The sequence below is a fragment of the Condylura cristata genome, unplaced genomic scaffold (assembly GCF_000260355.1).
Source record: "Condylura cristata isolate star-nosed mole 26May11 unplaced genomic scaffold, ConCri1.0 scaffold00015, whole genome shotgun sequence".
Classification (NCBI taxonomy): domain Eukaryota; kingdom Metazoa; phylum Chordata; class Mammalia; order Eulipotyphla; family Talpidae; genus Condylura; species Condylura cristata.
The window spans coordinates 35,915,765-35,939,649 of record NW_004567116.1 but is presented as its reverse complement, the minus strand read 5'-3'; the positions used below and the strand labels follow the sequence as shown (position 1 = coordinate 35,939,649).

Genomic DNA, 23,885 nt, shown 5'->3' with positions numbered 1-23,885 from the left:
GTTTCCTTCCTTTTTTTTAAGTTTCCTTCCTTTTAAATATGGTGGCAGAATAATTTAAAATAAACCTATTCGCCCAAATAAATTATTATTAGCCTAAATAAACATACTTGTTTATTTTAATTAAAAAAATGGAGTTTATCCTACTTCCAAGTAGTGATTGTAATTTCCAGGTTGAAAGTTCATTGTTACTCACCCCTGGACTATATAAGTACACATATTTTACACAACTATATAAGTACACAACTGATAACTAAGAAGTTCTTGAAAATATACTTGACATCACTAATCATTAAAGCATTTGAGTCAAAACCACAGTGAGATACCAGTTCACACTCACTCTAATGGCTAAATGTAAATTAAATAGCAGAAAATAACAAGTGTTTACAATGAGCTGAAGACACTGTTATTGTTGCACATTGCAGATAGAAGTATAAATGCGCACACTCTTCATGAAAGACAGTGTGGTGAAAAGTTGAAACAGAACTACTATATGGGCAAATAATGTCAGCCCTAGTTCTACATAAAAAGAATTAAATATGTCTTTTCCAGCAAGATTTTTGCACAAATGTTCAGGGTAGCACTATTAGCCAAAAAGTGGAAAAACTTAAATGCTTGTTAACTACAGAATGGATAAACCAGATGAGTATGAGAAGCCCCACAATCTGCCTAGTAGCTAAAGAAGCAGGAAAATCAAGTGTAAAAGCCTGAAAACCAGTGGTAGCCACTGGTGCAAATGCAAGCCTGAGAGCAAGGACTGATATATGGGATATTGGCTACCCACAGTGAAGAGGAACACCTTGTATTATTGAGCCCACCAATTCAAATGTCAATCTCATCTGAAAACATCCCATTATAATTTAGCTGAACTGCCATTTGTTAAGAAAAACCTTGGGGTGTCAGATGATAAGTCCCTGTTGATAAAAAAAAAAAAGACGGCCCTCCCTGGTGGCGCAGTGGGTTAAAGCACAGCACTAAGAAGCTAAAGCCACTTCCGCATGAGTTCGATTCCCGCCTGCCCCAGAGGAGATCCACATGGTGAGGCAGACCTCTCCTGACCCGCCCGCTGCTTCCCTCAGCAGTGTACTTCATCGATCTGCCTGTTCTGCTCCCCACTCTGTCTTTGGTGAAGCCTCTCGCCGCCCCTGAGCGTCTGGCCTGTACCCCACTTCTGTATAAAAAAAAAAAAAAAAAAAAAAAGACAAGGAAAATAAAACAGGAATTTGTGGCTCACAGGTCCTACAGGAAATACATAGCACATTTTGAGGGGCCACTTGGGGAAGTCAAGATGGTACAGGCAGAGAGAGAAGCAATACTAGGTGCAGGCCTCTAGTATGGTCCATGGGTGGAATTTGAACCAAAAGGACTGAGGTATTGGCTAGCAACACAGGCGTCTTTTCTAAGAAATGCATAAGAACAAGGTCTTGGGTAATGGCAGAGACTGTTAATAACAAGGACTACTGGAAAAGTCATCATGAACAACTTAAATTTACTGTGACTCTACAAGCTGTTATAGGACAATTCTTGCATTAAGGGGTTATTGGCAATTTAAGGTCTCCATTGACAGAACACATGAATTGAGCAGCAGTGATTCCATGCAGTAGCTTAAACTTTCAAGATACCCTCAGAGAATCACCTAGAAATAATTTGTAAACTAGGTACACCATGGCACTCAAGTTGACACATAAAATTAAACATCACAATGAAACATACCCAAAAAGTGGATCATTACTAGTTAGCAAAAAGAAATCAAAGCTCCATAGCTGAAACAATATCAATGAATTTTGAAACATTCTAAAGGAGAAAGGTCAGACACAAAAAAATACGTATTATAAGTACTTTTAAGTTGGTGTTTTAAGATTCCAGCTGTAGTACCAAAAGAGAATGCAGGTTACTATTTGCCAAGAGGTGGGGTAGGAGGAGGCAATCAATGTGATTCTTTTTTTTTTTCTTTAAGATTTATTTATTTATACATACAGAACTGGTGTATAGGCCAAGGTGCAGAAGCAGTGAGAGGATTCACCAGAGACAGAGGAGGGAGCAGAACAGGCAGATTGACCAAAACAGATTCCTGAAAGGAGCTGTGGGTGAGACAGGAGAGGTCTGCTGTGCCATGTGTGTCACCTCCCTGGCCAGGGATAGAACTCCTATTGAAGTGGCTGTGGCTATGTAATGCTGCAAACTTTAAGCCATAGCACCATCAGGGAGGGCCCTAAATATATATGTATATATATATATTTGCTTTCCAGAATGGACTTTTTTTAACTTAATTTTTGTTTTTCTTTCTTTTTTTATTATATTTTTAATTTTATATCAGTCTTCATTTTGTGCATTTTTTTCATCTCAGTTGTAATCCCCATGGGTTTCCCACCACCAATTCACCTGTGTGCCATCATGGTAGTCCAGTGCACTCTTCCCATCTCAGTTAGGGAGGGCCCTAATTTTATTTTATTGTTACAAATGAAAATATATAGGTATTATTTTTATTATCTAATTAAATAAATGTAAAATTGAAATAAGCTTTGTTTTATTATTGCTGCTATTATCATTATCATCATCATAGTATGGCTTAGAAATCTAATTATCTCTAACTTAATATATTCATATGCCATGTATATATGATAAAATTGAACTTTTGATGATTTTCTAGAATAACATAATATTCACCCTCTAACTCAGTTTAAAGTGCTTTTTGAAAACAAGGCTCCATGTAATCTGATCATATTTGTGTAATAGGTCCTAAAATAATTTGGGGAGTCCAATATACTCAATGATATTATTTAGGGACATTAAAAAAAACAGTGAATGAAAGAAAAATGACACAGGTATGAATGACTCAACCATTTTATACTTAAGAGCTTTGAACATGTGTCTTTCTATGTCTTTACATAGAAAGAATTAATATGTGATAAATACCAAAATCACTCATTTTCATTAAAATTAACTTGTGTTTATTTTAATGCATCTACATTAAATACATGCTCCTGCACAAAAACAAGCATGTAGCTACATACATATAAAACTCAAATATCTCCATACAGCAATAAGAATGGAACACTTCCCTTCTTTTGCACCCATTGAAATTAACTTGATCAAGACGACAGCTCCTGTTCCACTAACATTCTGAAATGCACCCCTGAGATATGAAAGACACTCATTTCTCTTAAATCCCCAGTTCAGTAGCCCAGATACCAGGGGATTTAGAAGCTGAGGACTATGTATACAGTATATATATGTGTGTGTACATATATATATATATATTGTAGAATTGCGATGTTTGGGACCGAATCCTGATCACGTGAAGCAGATTTCTTTCAACTGAATGTTTTATTTTCCCAAACCTAAGGTATTATGGGGCATAAAATGTGGGGCTTAGTGATAAAATTTGTTTCTCATTAGACCTTGAGGGAGAGTGGATAGAGGTTTTGATAACCTAAAGAAGACTTACTATATTCTCAGAAATACAGATTTCAGGCCATTAACTAGAAGTGCTGTGGGAGATTGGAGACTGGAAGATGTTTATTTCCCCAATTATTATAATTTCAACTAACTTTACAAGATGATTCTGGATGTGTATGTTATTTCTGAAACCAAACAAAAATCATTAGTGGCAATCAAATACCAATCACTTCCATCACAAGAAGAAAGAGAGAGATAACAAGAAAGTAGTTCTTGATTGTTGCCAGAACACTTCTTCCACCTTATTTGCCCTCGGTTGCTCAGAATGAGAATCCAATCTTTCTGGTTTATTTCTAGAGAGACTTACTTCTGACTGCCTTTCATCCATTGTATATAACATGTGGAAAGATGATGGGCATTAAAAATTGAAAACCAGGAGGTGAGAAACAAACTTACTGTATATGGGTTTAGAAAATGGAAATATATAGCAGATTATATCAACATTGTGCCTTTTAAATGATGATATTCTTGTGCCATGTCCCCATTCCTATACACTTGTCATTACTCACATTAGACAATTTCTATGCAAGAAAATTTGAATTATGATGCATTTAAGTCATTTAAACTTTTTTTTGAAAATGTCTTATTTTGTGATTAAAACTGCATTACATTGGTGCAAACATGGATCTCTAATCATGGTCACAAATGCAATGAAGACAGGATCTAAGTGTATTATTTAACAAAAAGTCATTAAGTTCAAATGTATTTAGAAGGAGAAATGTGTAGTGATACTGTATTTTCAGCAACTCATGACAATTGAGTAAATTATGCCAAACATTTATCAAAAATTATCTTCAATGTTGACTTATCTCAATAATTTTGTACAGGTAGCCTTAGGAACATATATACATTTACAATTTTCATGTCTTTTAATAATATCTATGAAATTAATCTTAACAATAAAATTCTGTCTTCAATGATAGAGTATATACTTACATACTAAACAGAAAGAAATGTGGTAACCATGAAAACTGAATTCTTATATTGTACATCCATAGTATCATTTTTCATGATTGTTTAATTTATGATTCTAGTGATTTATGAAGTAGATATTGTAGTTTTATTTCTTCTTATGGTTTCTCTGTGCTTTCTATATAGTAGAATTTAAATCACAGTATTTAATTTAATGATACTTAAAGGCAAGAATAAGACATGATTCATTCACCCAAAAATATTTATTTACATCAAACATATATTAAGTGTCTTGCTGTATACCACAGTTATAAAATGCAGTCTGTCCTATGTAGTAATGGTTTCCTTAAATGTGATAATTCAACAACATAATATTTCAATACCATAATGTTAAAATAGTGAAATAAATTGATTTCATAAATAATCTATTCTTTAAATATAAGCCTAGAAAATTGTAAATTATATTATGAGACTTTAGAGATTGGCACTCTATCATGTATAAGAGTTGAGTCTTCCTGAGAAATGTTATCCCAGAGGCTATTTTGGGAGCACAAAAATAAGGAAAGTTTGAAAGTCATGAAGCTAAAACTCTTAATCTGATTTGAATAAGAAATAGCAACACAAGAGAAAACTGGCTGTCCTCGTTGGCCTAATAACCTAAATATAATTCAGAACAGTTACCCACTCTTAGGAATTTTTCCTGACATGACTCAAAGTTTACTTATGTGTCATTCTGTCTGCTCCTGTATGAATTTAAAATTATAGTAGGCAAGAAGATATCTTTGAGAAGTACAATTATGAACATGATTATCATAGATTGCTTTGTTATTTTCAAGTTTTTTCTCACAATTGATATTTTGATAATTTAATGATTTTATATAGCTTATTTCATATTGTGTTTTATCATGTCTTATAAACAAGCATTTCACATGTAAAGTAAGACCTCTTCATAAACACATTTTTAATGACTAAGCAATCTTCAACAACATATTATGATTTCCTCATTGTTGAACATGTTGGTTTGTTCTATAAAAATTTATTGGAAAGTACCAGAAACTGTAGTAAACACTAATGTTATAATGAGCACAAGTAAGTATAATCACTGCTTTCATACAAAACACAACCTATCAGTGATAAATATGATGAAACTATCAGACATAAACTGAGATTCTAATTTATATTAACTCCTTATAATATAACCGTGAAAGTGTGTTTTGCAGTATTTTGTCTGTCATATTTAGATGCCAATATTGATATATGAAATAAAAACAGAACCATAGTAGAAAAACTGGAGTTAAGTATCAACTAAATATCTTTATTTCATCCACTATCATAAAATTGTTAACTGCCCTATAAGGACTGGAAGTATATTCTGGGAAGAAACCTTAGCTAACAATATGAATGCACATGTATCAGTTGTGATGAAGCAAGAGTGAGGTTTGAATCCAATATTCAAATTTAAATGTAATATCCTCAGTACCCTTTTCTATAACTAAACTCCAAGAAACTGGCTACCAGCCATAAAATTCTCTTAAATGTCATTAGTAGCCACTTTTCAGGAAAAATTAAAAATCCCAAGAAAAAACTGTAAATGCTAGTAACTAAGAATCTCTCCGATTAAGCAGAGGTCCTTATTTAAATTCTCTAAGTAAATCCTACCAACTGATGAGGTTTAGTCATCACCTTGAGTTTCAAATCATCTTCTTATAACCTCTTCCTTAACTGTAAATTAATGATTAAGGATTGTCAGATATTTTAGAAGCTTCTTCACAGTGGAAAAAATAAAAAGCTATAAAAATAAATATAGAAGGTTAGAGGAACAGAAACACTGTATATGAAATAGTGGTTAATCGATGAACATAACTGTCAAAGTCATGTTATAACTGTCAGAATCAGAAGATTTAGAGGAAAAATGGATCACAGAAGTTTGTATTTTAAAAAATTATCAAGCGGCCCTCCCTGGTGGCGCAGCGGGTTAAGGCACAGCACTGAGAATCTAAAGCCGCTTCTGCATGAGTTCGATTCCCACCTGTCCGGGAGGTGACCACATGGCGTGGCAGACCTCTCCTGACCCGCCCACTGCTTCCCTCAGCAGTGTACTTCATCGATCTGCCTGTTCTGCTCCCCCTCTGTCTCTGGTGAAGCCTCTCACGGCCCCTGAGCCTCTGGCCTGTACCCCAGTTCTGTATGCAAAAATAAATAAATCTTTAAAAAAAAAATTATCAAGCTATCTGAAATGAGTGTTTTTTTCTGTAAAGTTAATTTAGAAAGTTGAAAGGGCTAATATAGGAAATATTTAAAGAAGAAAGGAAGAAAAAAATCTAAGCAAACCAATATATGACTAAAAGTAAATATAATAAACTAGCAAGGACATCATTGGAAAGAAAATATCATATTTTAACACAGGAAAATTTCTAAAACCAAAGAACCAAGATGTCCAGCCTCAAAAACCCAGCAAATGCTGGGCCATTACCATTACCATCACCATTTGTTAATTCATTAATTTATCAATCTATTCAATAAGTACAGGTTTTACACTGTTATGTTCTAGATTCTATCACTGATATTTTGCTACATTATTTTAAAACAAAAGGACATAGATTTATTTATAATCAACAGCAACTATGCTATGATTACCATCATCACAATAAATTTAAAAGCATTGAAGCTTTAAAATGTTGTTCAATGTTTGAGTAAAAAGAAACAAAGTAAAGGAAGAACAGCTCATGTAAAATGTGTCAAAATCAGAATGGTTTCCCCTACATCCACCCACAGGTAAGAAACTGAAATGCCTTTGGAGTTCAGATATGAGGAAACCTCATCTTCATATACCCTCCATTTATTCATTTGTAAAATACAAGTTAATAAAAACAATTCCTGGGCTTGATGTGATGTTAAATGAGTTAACATTATAACATTCTTCAACTGTAACATATATGTAGATACAGATAACACAACTGAGGGTTTTTTATTTCTATTTTTTTCAACTCTAGGAGGGTCAAAAACAAAAACAAAACAGAAATACAACTTAAACTTTAGAGTCTAAAAGCCTCTTAATGATTTTACCTGCCTAGTGGTGAGAATGCTGAACCAAACAGATGTGAATCCAGACTTATTCATCCTTAATGGGATCCCAGGCTTGGAGGATGTTCACCTTTGGATTTCCTTCCCATTTTGCTCCATGTATGTTGTGGCTGTGGTAGGGAATTGTGGACTCCTCTACCTCATCTGGCAAGAGGACGCCCTGCACAGGTCCATGTACTACTTCTTGGCCATGCTTTCCCTAACTGACCTCGTCATGTGCTCTAGTTCCATCCCTAAAGCTCTTTGCATCTTCTGGTTTCATCTCAAGGAAATCAGCTTTGAAGAGTGCCTAGTCCAGATGTTCTTCATCCACACCTTCACAGGCATGGAGTCTGGGGTGCTCATGCTCATGGCCCTGGACCGCTATGTGGCCATCTGCTACCCTCTGCGCTACTCAACTATCCTCACTAACCCTGTCATTGTCAAGGCTGGCCTTGCCACTTTCCTGAGAGTGGTATTGCTTGTCACCCCTTTGATTTTTATCATTAGAAGACTCCCTTACTGTCGAGGTAATATAATACACCACACCTACTGTGACCAGCTCTCTGTAGCCAAGATATCTTGTGGAAATATCAAGGTAAACATTATCTACGGTCTAACGATTGCCCTTCTGATTGGGGGCTTTGACATTCTGTGTATCACAGTCTCCTACACCATGATTCTCCGGGCAGTGGTCAACCTCTCCTCTGCAGATGCCCGGCAGAAGGCCTTCAGCACCTGCACTGCCCACATCTGTGCCATTGTTTTCTCCTATAGCCCAGCTTTCTTCTGTTTCTTTTTCAACCGCTTTGGAGGCCACTCAATCCCTCCATCTTGCCACATCATTGTGGCCAATATTTATCTTCTCTTGCCTCCCACTATGAATCCTATTGTCTATGGAGTGAAAACCAAACAGATACGTGATTGCGTCTTACGAATGCTTTCTGGTTCAAAATCCCATAGCACATGACAGGAATAATTTCCAGGGAAGAAATGGAAAGGAAAGAAAAAAGTAATATTTCTGTTGACTATTTTGTAAGAGTCTAAGGATGCTTATTCTTTTAAGTTTAACAAAAGATTCACCACGAGTCTGCATCATGATGCAACACTAGGAGTGCCACTGTACACCTCCTTAAGTGTACATAATTTGCTCACCCACCACCAATTCTTGGTTGGAATGTAATTTGGTGCCACTCTAGAAAATGTCATGAAGATTCCTCAAAAAAAAACAAACAAATGGAAGTACCATACAATGCAGAAATACTACTGTAAGATATTTGCTGTAGGCAAATATGAAAAGATTTATGTATTCCTAAATCCACAGCACATTGTTCAGAATCAAGTAATGATGCTTTTTCAAGAGTCTTATTTTTACTGATGACTAGTGCATTCAATGTCTTCAGATTCCCCAATCATTGACATGCCCCTATCTGAAATCTCTGTAGATTTCCTTATAATCTACTCATTTCTATGGAACAAGTTGACACAAGTCTTGTTGATACAAGTTCCCAGAATAAAACCATAATCAAAAATAGAGTAAATAATCAAAATAAGTGAACAAACCAGAAAGAAATTTTCTGCTGTCATATGTTCACTTGTTTGTTTTCTTATTCCAAATAGTGATTGAAATTTTCAGCCTGAAAGACAATTGTTGCTTTTCTCTGGAAAACATGGTTCTCTTTTTCTCATTATTGCCAAAAATTTCTCTAGTTTCTCAGTAGCATCTTCTTTGTGGAGATGCTAATGAATACCCCATGAAGTTATTAATGTAATTAGGTTTCAGTCTCAGGTTGTAATTTGCAGATAAATTAGTCCTCTGGCCATGTTTTCTTTAGAGATATGCTATTTAGTCAAAAGAAATTGTATAAATAGTAAAGGATCTAGAATGAAGAAAAACAGTGTGCAATAAGTTAAAGATAAGGACCTTTTCTCATTTTCAGTTTTCTAAGTCATGTTTTACTATTGAATGAGCACAAATATAATTGCTGATATAGCTCTAAATGTATGTTGTAGGAATATTTAAGAGAATTGCAAATGAGATAGAGTGAAAAGATATATAGGAATTATGGATATAGGTAAGATTTTCATTCATCATTCATACTGGTAGATTAATGACATCAGGAGACTTCAGTAAGTTATGGGTATAGCACAACTACGGAAGGATCTATGCAAAGAAATACACTGCAAAAACACTATAAATAGATCGAAATGAAAAAAAAATTTATGTTTAGGAACTACAAGGTAGCAGAGGAAAAAAAAAAGAGACCATAAGCAGAAAGGAAAAATTAAAATGTCAGTTTTAAGTCCTAACATATCAATAGAATATTAATTATAAATGGTTTACATATATCAATAAAACCAGTAGTGACTTTAAAAATTATTCAATTCTGCTGTCTATAAATATCTCCTACTAAATAGAAATTATATATCTCAATTTTAACTAAAATGAAGGGCCAAATTATATCAACATTTGTCAAAAGAAAGAAAAGCGGTTGCATTAATAATAGATAAAATAGACTACAGAGTAAAGAAAGACCACAATGGAGGCATGCATGATACATGATAGAGGGTTGATTCACAAACCATAAATATAAATCTACCAACAAAAACCAGAATTTAGAAACAAAAAAGACTCAACTATTCTGAATAGAAAAATAGACATATCTGCAGTTAAATGTCAACATGCTTCTCAACAACTGATAGTCAGCTACACAGAAAACGAGCAAAGATATGGTGTTAACTTAATAACACTGTCAATCACAGAATTCTAAAAGCCTTTAAAGACCAATACTCTGAGAAAACACATTCTTTTTCAATACCTGTGAAACATAGGTCAAGAAAGGCCTATCATGAGTCATAACATTTTAAAAAATAATTGAAAACATACACTGCTTATTTTCTAGCTACAGTAGAATCAGACAGTAAAGCAATAATGAAAAGAAAAGAGGAAAATCTGCAAACACTTGAAAACTAAGCAAGATGCTTTTAAATAATCCATGAATCAAAGAGCAAGTCTTAAAAGAAATAAAAGATAAATTGACTGAACAAAAATATCTGAAAAATTCTGGAATACACTAAAGTATTGCTGAAAGAGTAATTTAGAGATTTGACTATATGCATTAGAAGAGAAAGAAAGTCTCCAAGCAATAATGTAAACTCCTACTTCAGAAATCATGTGAAAAAATGAGAAAACAAATGCAAACCTAGTAAAAGAAGGAAATAATAAAGAATAGGGCAGAAATTTATGAAACTGGTTATGTAAAAATAAAGAGAAAACCTGACCAGGAGCTGACTCTCATGGCACAGCAGACCTCTCCTGTCTCACTCACCGCTCCCCTCAGCAGTGTATTTCAGTAGATCTGCTTGTTCTGTTCCCAACTCTGTCTCTGGTAAATCCTTTTACCCTCCACACTTCTGGCCCATACATCAGTTCTTATATGCATAAATAAATAAATAAAATCTTTAAAAGAATACTATGAACAACTCTAAGCAACTAAATTTGACTAATATTGCTTTAGCAACAGGTTTAGTTAATATGTCCTGAAGATTTAGATAAAGTTTTGATCATCTATTTACATTACATTTCTCTGTGACGCTTACCAAGGAAAGCACATGTTCTTTTAAATTTGGCTATTTCACTAGGTTGACCCCTATGGGTATGAACACTCCTGGCTATGCTTATAATCAGTTTTATGTTTATTTTGTAATATGTATTTAAGTTTATTCCTAGGTTTTTATTCATTCTTCTTGATGTGTTTGTAAATGATATATTTAATCATATGATTTAAATATTCTTACATAAGTTGAAAATTTCAGAATTTATGTTTTAATATGGTATTGTTCAAACTTTTCAAAAACATATATAGAAAGTATATGTGAAGCATATGTAGTTGTTTAACCCTTTTATTTAAGAGTTCAATTACACCTTCAAACTTCATTTTTATTTTTAAAGTACTACAAATATACAGATATCATATTTATTATGTAATAAAGGACTATACAACTAGATTTGCTAATTGTTTTTTATTATTATTGCTATTATCACCACTCTCATTAGCTCAAAATTTGGGGCTTAAATACCCTAACAATATATATGCAAAAAGAAACTTGAACATTTGATGAAATTCTACAATATCTTAATATTCATCATCCTCACATGAAAAAACAAATAACCAAATAAAGGAATATATGAATGAATGTTTTTGATAGTAATTAAACATTATGAAGCTTTATAAATACTTTTAACTTTTGTCCTCGAAGAAAGGACACAGGAAGTAGCCAAGCTCTTCAATAAAGTGTCCTAACTGCTAATGTTTATTAAACATTGCGGTGCTCATTCTCATCTCTACATATACTTGCTCTCATGCAAAGACACAGACATAGATAACATTTATATAAATTTTTTCTATTAAATATGTCTCTGATAGGTGATAAGAATGAGCTACCTCTCATTATTCTTCCTCCACAGGGACTAACTTGCTTACACACCTAAACCTGTGTCTTTAACGGTGTGCAATATTCCCTTGGGATACATAACACATGCACTTTTCATTAAAGATCTGTTCAGTAGTACAGACATTGAGGGATTTAGAGATTGGAAGCTATGTAAGTGTGCATATGTATAAATTTATATATAGTTGCATTATGATTTTTGGAGGGGAACAAAACCCAGAATACCTAGACTCCATTCTATGCTGCTCACTGTTTTGAATGAAGAAACTCAGGTATTAAAGATATAAAAAGTGGGTTTTCATGGTTAGTTTTAGTAGTAACCTAAATTGGAGTGAGATTTTGAGTGTGTATGAATTGGTTATTGTGTTCTTAGAAACTCATACTCGATTTTGCACAGTTGAAAATGTGTTAGGAAATTTGCTTGTAAATGTTTATTTTTCCTATTTTCACATCACAGTGTAACTTTCCATCACTATCAGGAATGTCTATGTTTCCTGCCTAAACAAATAGGTGTCACTGGTTCTGCTACAGCAGCAGTCAGGTATGAGCTACCCCCAACACAGCAACCAGTGGAGGACAGTCGGCTTAGAACTGTTGATCACGCTAAGGATGCTTGCTCGCTTTATTTATAGAAAGACTTCTTTGTGACTGTCTCATCCACGTTAGTGAGCAGAGCCTATGTGGAGGAGTGCTAAATCAAACTAAGCATGATAAAATTTAGGACAATTTAGTGAAGAATCTCACTATCTACTGGGTTTCCGAATGAGAATAGATAAGAGATCACATTAAAATATACTTTATAAGGAATAATATTTGTATGCTGTTACTACTTTAATGTACCTGCCCACCATATCAAGAGTCTATTTCCTTGCAGAACTCATGTTATATTGCATTGGCCTCATTTAAATTTGGTTAGAAAAAAATCTAATATATTTTATGGTTAATATTATGTCATTTGGCATAAGATTGTATCTTTTACAGAGAGTTTTGCAAATGTATTTAAGATGGGCTTACATTTTTCATATAACAATAAAACCTGGTTTAGGAATGAATATTAGAACTATCAAAAGGAAAAGTAAGGGACATAAATAGACTATTTATATCATATGTATGAAATATATTGAGAGCACAAATAGAGATTTTTTCCTATTCGTAATTTATGAATATTATGCTTTCCTTAATTATTCTACTTTTTTCTTTTACATGGACACACAGAATAAAGTGTTTACTGTTCAAATGTACTGAGAGAGAGAGAAACGGGCAATGACCTTTTTTTTTTTTTTTTTCAAAAACCTTGACAATTTGTAAACACTAGTGCATCCATATTTATTTCAGTCTCATATATAATTACATATGTATGTGTAAATTTATGTTTACACATATTTATAAAAATTGTTAGTTTTTTTCTTAGTGATCAATTTAATGTGAAAAATATAATGCTACATGTAAAGATTAAGTAGACATTTAACAGCCTGACAGAAAGAAACTTGATAATTTTGTTACATAAGGAAAACCATGTCATATTACAAGCTCACATTATTTTTTATCTATAATGTAAATTCCAAGGCATTTATTAGTCTTACAATTATTAAGTTAGGTCCATACCAGTGTTGCTAAATTGAGGGCCAGTCAATAAATACAATTTGTATAAGAGCATTCCCCATTTAAAATTTTTTTACTATGTCCTAATGAAATGAAAAAAATAATTTCAGAGTTTTCTATTAGTTTGTGGAAAACCATATCAAAAATGAAGATGAAACAATTTGGTGATCACCATTAACTGCATTGGGCTTATTTCTCAAAGGTAATCTTGACCTAATATTTACTTGTGTTTACTATTTTGTCTGACATTAATATTTCTGAAGTAATTTAAGAGTGAGTGGTGATTCATTATTACTTTTGTCTCACAAAAAACCTTTGTGCATATTCTGTGCGGTGTCCTTTGCATATTCATGTATATTTATGTAAAATAACTCACTTTGCATTGTAGTTTAATTAATTGACTTTTATTGTCCAAAACAAAATATTTTTATTTTCAAGATACCTCCTGGGTTTTACTGTTTTCTTGGGATAGTTTTATGATCGATAATGTTTTTCTTATAGAAACTTAAGCTTTATTTTGATTTACGAAGATGCTATAGTTTTGTTTCTTCTGGTGGTTCCTTTATGCTTTACAAAAAAATATGATATTTAGACTATAAGGTAACAATTCTTAAAGCCTATTATAAAACTGATTCACTTATTCACTAATTTCATACTGAATTCATTCACTCAGTCACACCTATTGATAACTAATAAATGGGTGATATGTTCCTAGACACTGCAAATACAAGTATAAATAAAATAAGTCCCAAAATCAAATATATGGTTAAAATATGCTTCATCAAGGATATAAATAGATTTCATAGCATGATGCTAAATTGAAAAATAGCCATTTTTTAATAGTTTATTTTTACATCATTTTGTTCTTTTTTCCATCTCAGTTGTAATCCCTGTGGGCTTCCCATCACCAATTCACCTGTGTGCCATCATCATAGTCCTGTGCACCTCCCCTCCCCCATTTTTTATCCCATTCCCCACTCCACCCCCATAAAATGTCTCTGGAATATAGTTGTTCATTATTGTTATTTTTTTCCCCCTGGTCTTTTATGCTCCTGCTATGAATGAAACTATGTGGTATTCTTCTTTTTCTTCCTAGCTTATTTCACTAAGCATGATCCCTTCTAGCTCCATCCATGTTGCTGCAAAAGGATGAGTTTATCTGAAAAAAAAAAAAAAAGCCCATTTTTCCAACAAAGACTCACCTTTCCAATTACATCATATTAAGAAAATTTCAAGTAAGGCTCTTAGTCCTCTCTATTTCACTAAGCATGATCCCTTCTAGCTCCATCCATGTTGCTGCAAAAGGATGAGTTTATCCAAAAAAAAAAAAAAAAGCCCATTTTTCCAACAAAGACTCACCTTTCCAATTACATCATATTAAGAAAATTTCAAGTAAGGCTCTTAGTCCTCTCTAATAAGAATTAGGTTGTTCTCAAAGAAGTTGATCATTGAAATAAGTGTGGGGCAGCATAAAAATAGAAGAGAGAATTTGACCTGCATTATAGAGTTTTCCTGAGGATGAGCTGAATTAACACATAGCATGTGTGACCACAGTTCAAGCTTCACTAGAAATGTCCAATGTCAGTGGAGAGATGAAAAAGAATCTCCCTCTTCAAATCATGGACCTTATTCACATATTCTTAAACTATGTCAGAGAGGTTGTCAAGAATGATAAATTTGAATATTTTTCTTTTTACTAAAGGATGTTCCAGGAACTCAGAGATTCCAACAGCTCTAATTTCCAGTTCTCTGAATTCATCCTGATGGGGTTCCCAGGCATTCACAGCTGGCAGCACTGGCTCTCCCTGCCCCTGGCTCTGCTCTACCTCTTAGCTCTCAGTGCCAACATCCTTATCCTAATCATCATCAGTCAGGAAGCAGCACTGCACCAGCCTATGTATCATTTCCTGGGCATCCTGGCTGTGGTGGACATGGGCCTGGCTACCACCATCATGCCCAAGATTCTGGCCATTTTATGGTTCAATGCTAAGACCATTAGTCTTCCAGAGTGCTTTGTTCAGATTTATGTCATACATTGTTTTGTGGGCATGGAGTCAGGTATCTTTGTCTGCATGGCTATAGATAGATACATAGCCATTTGCAGACCACTACGCTATCCATCCATAATAACTGTGTCTTTTGTGGTCAAAGCAACCATGCTCATGACAGTCAGGAACAGTCTGTTTACCATTCCAGTGCCTGTATTGGCTGCTCAGAGACGTTACTGCTCCCAGAACCAAATTGATCACTGCCTATGCTCTAATCTTGGAGTCACCAGCCTTTCTTGTGATGACAGGAAAATCAACAGCATCTTCCAGATACTTCTGGCTTGGACAATCATGGGAAGTGACCTCAGTTTGATTATTTTGTCATACGCTTTGATACTTCACTCTGTGCTGAAGTTGAAGTCAGCAGAAGCAGCAGCCAAGGCTCTGAGTACCTGTACTTCCCACCTCATCCTGATCTTGTTCTTTTACACTGTCCTTGTTGTCATTTCCATCACTCATAGCACATCGATGACAGTGCCCCTGGTCCCAGTTCTCCTCAATGTACTACACAACATCATTCCTCCTGCCCTTAACCCCATGGTGTATGCACTCAAAAACAAGGAGCTCAGGAAGGGTTTGTATAAAATTCTAAAGCTAAACATCAAGGGTGACTAACATGATGAAGCTATTCACTTTTGTAATATCCTCACATATTTATCCAGTATACTCCTTAATGATTGCAAATGGCAGAAACACTAAAGAACATGGGCACAGTGGCAACTTTTCAATGAGTATAAGGGAAAAAAAAAAAGTAAAACTTCAGAAAAGTGATGAAGCTACTGTTTATGATCATAGTTGTTAAGAAAGATCATCATCGAAAAGAAAATACAGCAGTGCTTCTTTTCTCAAGGAATTAAAAGAAGGATAAGTGGAAAATGCATATCATTTCTATCTAATTTACATTTGCTGAGATTTCCAGACAATGGTGAAGAAAGTTTGTTAGGGTATATATCTGCCAATCTCTTCTTTTTAAAAAAAAAAAAAACATTTATTTATGCATACAGGAACTGGGGTACTTGTCATAGGTGCAGGAGTGGGGAGCACAACAGGCAGATTGACTGAAATACACTGCTGAGGGGAGCAGCAGGCAAGACAGGAGAATCTGCTGTGTCATGTGGTCACCTCCCTGAACAGGGGTTGAACTTATGCTGCAGTGGCTGTGGACAGCTTCATAGTGCTATGCTTTAACCCCTGTACCACCAGGGAGGTCCCCAATTTCTTTTTTTTTTTTTTAATTGAAGAGTTAATCCATGTACATGGATATAACTACTGATAGAACAGGACTTACTCCATTTACATTTTGCTTCTAATGTATCATGTCTTTTTAAAATAAATTCATTTAAAATAAATTCATGTTATTATTTAAACATTTTTTTCAAAAAGGAATACAGCAAATATTAAGAAATATATCAGAAGTTACATATCAATGTTAGAATTCAAATGTTCCATTCTCATTATTTACTTTTCCAATTAATAAAAATACACAGGCAGGACTCTATTATAAAAAAACATGGACTGATTGGCTTCCTTTTTTCCTTCTATTGAATTTGTCAGTTGTTTGCATGTCTAGGTAACTTAGGGGTTGTGTTCTTGCACTTTCATTTGTGCACTTTTCACCTAAATGATGCTCTCTACCAAAGCTCCCATGCTAATGCCCCATTCCCTTCCATTTCTAACACCTCTTCCCTGTCCCCCCACCCCTGTTCACTCTGGTAACCAGTAATTTTTTAATAAGTCTAAGATTTGTTTTTGCCAGTATGTTTTTTTATTATTTATATTTTACAGGTAAGTGAAACCATCTGACATCTGTCTTTCACTTTCTGACTTATTTCATTTAGCATAATAACCTCAAGATCTACCTCTTTTGTTTCACAGGACACTGTTGCATCATTTTTAACAACTGAGTAGTAGTCCATTAAATATGTTTGCATAATTTATTTATAAAATTATTGTCAATGGGCACATAGCTTGGTTCCATTGTTTTTAGTGCTGCTATGAACATAGGGGTGCATGAGTTTTTTCAGATTAGATTTTTCTTATTTTTTAGATAACTACTAAGCAGAAATACTGTTGGAGCATATGGAATTCCATTTTTATATTTGAAAGATGCCTCCACACCTTTTTCCATAGAGCCAAGATAAACTTCCCTTCCCACCAACAGTGTATAAGGTTTCATTTTCTCCGGCACTTTCCCAATATTTGTTTCCATTCTTTTTCATACCAGCCATTCTCACAAGGATGAAGTGATATTTTGGAGTTCTCCAAGTTTATTGAGATAAATTGACACACAGCATCATGCAAGTTTAAAGTTTAAGATATGATGATTTGATGCATTAATATTTGCAGAATATCTAGTTTAGTTACTACATGTGTTACCTCATGTAATCAATTACCACCTTCTTGTCACATGTGTTAATCTTACAGCAACTTGAAAGTATACAATATAGTATTAACTGTAGCCACCACATTACATACCCTAAACTTACTCATTTTATAACTATAAGTTTGTATCCTATGACCAACATCTCCCCATTTCTCTACTCCTCAGCCCTGGCAACCACTGTTCTATTCTTTTTATATTAGTATAAAATCTTTGAGCCATACAGGATATGTCGCTCTCCACTAATCATTATGCCTTCAAGATCCATCAAGTTGTTGCATGACAGAAATTTTTCTCCTTTTATTTCAGTAAATAATATTCCATGATGTACACTTATTTGTTTATATACATGTGTAGATATAGCTATATAAAGATAAATAAAAGTATAGACTAATAGATATCATGTGTCTGTCTGAATGAAAATAATGGTAACACATAAAAAAAGAAACATTAGAGGGTTCTCCCTGGTGGTACAATATGTTAAAGCACAGCCCTAAGAAGCTAAAGCCATTTCAGCATTAATTCAATCCCCACCCAGGATCCACATGGTGCAGCAGACCTCTCCTGACCCACCCAATGCTCCCCTCAGCAGTGTGCTTTGTTGATCTGCCTGTTGTGCTCCCCACTCTGTCGCTGGTGAATCCTCTCACCACCCTTGCACCTCTGGCCTGTACCTCAGCTCTGTACACATATATAAATAAATCTTAAAAAAAAATAGTAAGATAAAATAGCCAGAAAACAAAATATATAGCAACAACCTTAATGCCCATTGAGTATGTTTGAATACTGAAGCCGTTGTATATATATATATATATATATATATATATATATATATATATATATATATATATATATATATATATACACACACACACAATGCAATACTACTCAGCTTTTAAAAAGATGAGATCTTGCCTTTTGCAAAACACAGAACTTGAGGTGATTTGCTAAGTAAAATAAGTCAAAAATAAAAAAGTTATGGAAATATTTTTTTTTCTCTTATGTGGAATATTCAAAGCAAATCAACTGAAAAACATAATAAAAATAACTTTTGGACTTTATGAAAAAAATACAGCGGTTATGACGAGGGGAGGAGAAGGTAGTAGGCAAAAAGGCAGAGGCCATCAACTTGTGTATGAATGGCACTAAGACTTTGATGGTGGGTGAAGTATGGCTTACCCACACATAAAAGTTAAGAGGTACCCTTCCAAATTTCCATAATTTTGTAAATAATGGTAAACCAGTACAATTTGACTTTTAAATGGATAGATTTTACAAACCCATATGCTCTTGAAAGAATGTTTATTCTGATATTTTGGTTCTGGCACAAGCAGAAACCACCTCTGTTTCTGCTTTTCACCACATTTAACAATGAGGATCTTCAGGAAAAAAACAGCCTTCCAGGACAGTTTGAAAACTGTCATGCAAATTCCTCCTCACTGGTTTCACCTCCCAATACCCCTGCACTGACTTCTACAAAACCAAGGGATAACAATAACTATGGTCACAATTGTCTTTGCTTTCTCCCCTTCACCTTGGAAGAATTTCAATCTATCAAGACTTTAAAATTACGTAAGATTTGAGCAACATCTACTAAATGAAGTTACAACTTGAAAGAAAGTTGTATTTCTACTGAATTAGGGGAAGAAAGCATGGAGAAACAATATATTAGCAGTACAAATCTCCAATGAACATACAGGCCAGCCTTCTTTCTTGACACATATTTTAATGAGTCTCTGGCATAGAAGTTCCTAAAATTTATTCATGCCATGAGACCAATATACGTCATATAAGGAAAGCTGTGACAAGAATTACAAAGTTAGACTTGAAACATACTTGGAATTCAACTCTCCAGGTTTATTACTCAATGGATACAGGATACTATTCATAAGTCCCATCAGAGAAAAGTTTTAAAATTTATGGATAATTATTAACAGATTTTCCCCTCTGGTTCAAATATATTTTAATATATATCTTGTTTCAGCAAAGTTAAATTGGCTTCCTCTCCCATCAGAGACCATTGGTGTATCTATCAGTGAAACCTCAAGCAGGTGTTTTTTGCTTAGAAAATCCCCAGAGAAATCATTAAGCATTGTTATATATGCTTCCTGACCAACGTGGTATAATTTTTCTGAGCAATATCGGCCATGAACGGAAGGCTTGAAAACATATGGCATCAAGGTGAGTCTGAGTGATTTAGAAGAAAAATGTCCAAGAGCCAAAGAAAAATTGCAAATTTTCAATAAATAAGAGAGGCTTGAATGGGGTGAATAAGGACTGAATGATCTTGTTTTTTTAGACTTACAGAGGATGTGGGAAAAACATATGCACTGAAGGAAAAACATTTCATGATTCTGATGCAAAAAGACCAAAGACATGTTCATGTTAAAAGCAAACACAGTTCTGTGTAGTAACAGGAAACTTTGCTCTTCCCAGATGGAGGACTCTTCCTTACAAAGTGCTAAGACTGGTCTCTACCTATGAAAATGAATTAGTGTAGAAGTTGGAAGAAATTCCAGCAATGCTGTTACCTAACTTCCTCACATGACATTCATGACACATGCTGTTCTTCCTTTGCTTGAATACATCTGATGCTAACAATCATGTTGTCATTGTAGAGGTCTCTATTTACATAGATCCTAAATCTTCCCTGTAACTTTTCCAGTTCTTTGAATGTGTGGTCTTAGGGTAAGTGGGGTAATACAAAAGACAAATACTTTCACCTATTCTATGTACTTAGCCCAATTTTAAATATCTCTTTTCATTTCTTGTATATCTTTAGGATTCTTGACATCTTGAAATCATGTTTTCCATCACTCAGATGCACCTTTATTTTCAATTGCTACTAATTTGTTATCTGTGGAAAGCAAGGAGACTTAACTAAGAAAAGTTGGTTTAGAAATTCGTTTGTAGTCTCAGTCACTATTTTAAGTAAAAGATACTGTGGTGAATGTAATAGACAGGAATATTTGTATGTATAGATTTTGGGGAGGGGCCGCAGACAGTATAAAATACTGGAGAGTAAGGAAGATTAGTTATATTAAGATTGGGAAGGATCCAAGGATTGCAATTTTAAATTAAGAGATTTTTTAAGTCTTATTTTGAGTTTAGCACTGAGTAAGTTCCTAACACTTTTGAAAGAATGGAGAGAAAATGGGAAAAAAATCAAAATTAGAACTTTGAAAAGCTTTATGGAGGGGAAATTAACATGTAACTGAAGAATATGCAAAATAATTTTTGAAAATGCAATGTAATATACAATACCATACTGTGAGAAAATGAAACACTCAAATTGATAATCTAAACCAAAACATAGAGAGGAATTTTTAAAAACATAAGATAAAGAACAGTTTTCTCATAAGAAAGACCCTGGAATCTTATGACTTTAATCAAAAATCTTTCATGATAGATCCATATCTCAGAATAATGAAGAAAGATGAAAATCTAACTGCTCTTAGACCTGGAAAACTTAGATTTTTCCATATTTATACTTGTAACATATGTGTGTGACAAGTAGGGGATCATGTCATTGAATTAAACCAAGACACACATCTGATAGGACTTTTTGAAGGGAAAATAGGTGAATAGTTTGGAGAATAAGTGTTATTTACAGAAGGCCCATCATTTGGAAATTGCCTTAGGGACAAAGGGGCAAGCATTAGTAACTGGCCTGGGGTTATGAGCGAGTGCATCTAGAAGATTTACAGTATAAAACCAAGCCAGAGGGGGCCTTGTTACTTTGTAGTCCTTTGGCTAATAATTGGCTCAGAATCATTCAGTAGGAATAAAACATGCTCTGCGTACAAAAGGATGATTCTTTACACCTAAATCTGTTATCTGCATTGTGCAAAATACTGGCTACACCTAAATCTGTTATCTGCATTGTGCAAAATACTGGTTCACCTATTGTCTCGTGTTGAAAATAATCTTAAAACTTCCTGCGTATATAGGACACCTTTCTTGTTACAGACAGTAACATGCTTTGCAATTGACCATCATGCATGGAGCCAACAGCTCCAGCCTGTCCCCCAGATACTTCATCCTCAATGGGATTCCGGGGCTGGAGGCTGCACACGTCTGGATCTCCCTGCCATTCTGCCTCATGTACTTCGTCGCTGTCATGGGCAACTGTGGGCTCATCTATCTCATCATCCATGAGGAGCCCCTGCACCGGCCCATGTACTACTTCCTGGCACTGCTGTCCCTTACAGATGTTAGTGGGTGCACTTCATTTGTCCCCAATATGTTATGTATCTTTTGGTTCAGTCTCAAAGAGATTGATTTTAATGCCTGCCTTGTACAAATGTTTTTCATCCACATGTTGACGGGCATGGAGTCTGGGGTGCTCATGCTTATGGCTCTGGACCGCTATGTGGCCATTTGTTACCCTCTGCGCTACTCCACCATCCTCACCAACACTGTAATTGCCAGGGTGGGCCTTGCCACCTTTACTCGAAGTGTGTTGCTCATAACCCCATTCATGTTCTTGATCAAACGCCTTCCCTACTGCAGGGGCAACCTCATCCACCACACCTACTGTGACCATATGGCTGTGGCCAAATTATCCTGTGGCAACATCAAGATTAATGCGATCTATGGTCTCATAGTGGCCATTTTTATTGGGGGGTTTGATATGGTCTGTATCTCTATGTCTTACATCATGATTGTCCGAGCTGTAGTGAATCTGTCATCTGCAGATGCTCGACACAAAGCCTTCAGCACCTGTACATCGCATATATGTGCTATTGTCATCACCTATGTCCCAGCCTTCTTCAACTTCTTCACCCACCGTTTTGGGGGCCACACCATACCTCACCATATACACATTTTTATAGCCAACCTGTACCTGTTGTTGCCTCCTACCTTGAATCCAATAGTCTATGGAGTGAAGACCAAGCAGATCCGTGAAGGAGTCATCAAATTGTTTTATAGAGAAAAAGATATTTTGAGTGTGAGATGAATTTACAAGATAATTCTATAAGCAGTATAAAGATAAGAGAAAAAGTTTTAACAGAAAAGAATAAATGTAGAATTCAATAATCACAGGCAGGAGAAAATAGGTTAATATTCTGTTATAAAATTTATGTACCTATCATAAAATGAGACTTGTAACTTGAAAGAAAATTAAAATAGAAAATAATGCTTTAACTTTAGTTAACCCTTGTTGAGTATATGCTTAGAGTAGAATAGTTGATACCTAAATTCAAGTAAATTTTTGATGACTAGTGCAGCTTGATGTAGGCACAATGAGGGAGCAGATAGGAAGAATATTAGAGAAACTAGAGAAACCTGAGAATATTGAGTAAGGCTCAGAAAATAGTCCATAGAATGTCACTGACAAATTCTGAGGTCCTGTTACCCATACTTATGTAAAACTAGTATACCTTTAAAACATCCTTTTCTATTAATTTATTTCTGTCATTTTACTGTCTTGGCAATTATTTGGATGCCTATGAATGTATTTGTGTACATATATTTAAAACTGAAATAAATATGATTACTGGAGTTCATTATAGTCTGGGAAGTACTACTTAGAGTTCACATAAGCAGAATTTTGAAACACAGAGTCAATTCTATTTGACAGCTATTTGAGAAAAGGCTTATAAGCAATGTTCCCTGAAGAAAGTATTCATACTTTGCCAAGCAGGGATATCTGAGTTTTATTATAAGGAAAAAATTGTTGAATAATCAAAGACTGAATGAAAAGGAAAAAAGAATATGAGCATAAGCTGAGGGGAAATTGAAGTAGTAAAAGATCAGGAGATTGATACAAATGATAAGTAGATTGGATATTGTTGTATTGATTAAGAGTATATTCTTATATAATAATATGAAAAGTATATTGGAATATTATGTTATATATATTCAAATGATTGTGACATGTATTTTTACAAAATAGTTTTCACATATTTGGAAGCAAAACTTGAATTTAAAAAATACTAATATAGGCCCTCCCTGGTGGCGCAGCGGGT

General features: G+C 34.4%; 3 protein-coding genes across 3 annotated transcripts; all 3 read left to right on the top strand.

Annotated features, from left to right (window-relative positions):
- Positions 1 to 7,450: 7,450 nt before the first annotated feature.
- Positions 7,451 to 8,401, top strand: LOC101619764 (olfactory receptor 52N4-like). The gene has a single exon (XM_012725204.1). It carries the CDS (start codon positions 7,451 to 7,453, stop codon positions 8,399 to 8,401), a length of 951 nt encoding a protein of 316 aa, XP_012580658.1.
- Positions 8,402 to 15,188: 6,787 nt separating this feature from the next.
- Positions 15,189 to 16,148, top strand: LOC101619531 (putative olfactory receptor 56B2). Its single transcript, XM_004683641.1, has one exon. The coding sequence runs from the start codon at positions 15,189 to 15,191 to the stop codon at positions 16,146 to 16,148; it is 960 nt and encodes a 319-aa protein (XP_004683698.1).
- A 5,762-nt stretch (positions 16,149 to 21,910) lies between these two features.
- LOC101627779 (olfactory receptor 52N2-like) lies at positions 21,911 to 22,873 on the top strand. Its single transcript, XM_004683123.1, has one exon. It carries the CDS (start codon positions 21,911 to 21,913, stop codon positions 22,871 to 22,873), a length of 963 nt encoding a protein of 320 aa, XP_004683180.1.
- Positions 22,874 to 23,885: the final 1,012 nt, after the last annotated feature.

Coding starts and splice junctions, on each gene's coding strand:
- LOC101619764 (XM_012725204.1), top strand. CDS start 7,451: ATGCTGAACCAAACAGATGTGAATCCAGACTTATTCATCCTTAATGGG.
- LOC101619531 (XM_004683641.1), top strand. CDS start 15,189: ATGTTCCAGGAACTCAGAGATTCCAACAGCTCTAATTTCCAGTTCTCT.
- LOC101627779 (XM_004683123.1), top strand. CDS start 21,911: ATGCATGGAGCCAACAGCTCCAGCCTGTCCCCCAGATACTTCATCCTC.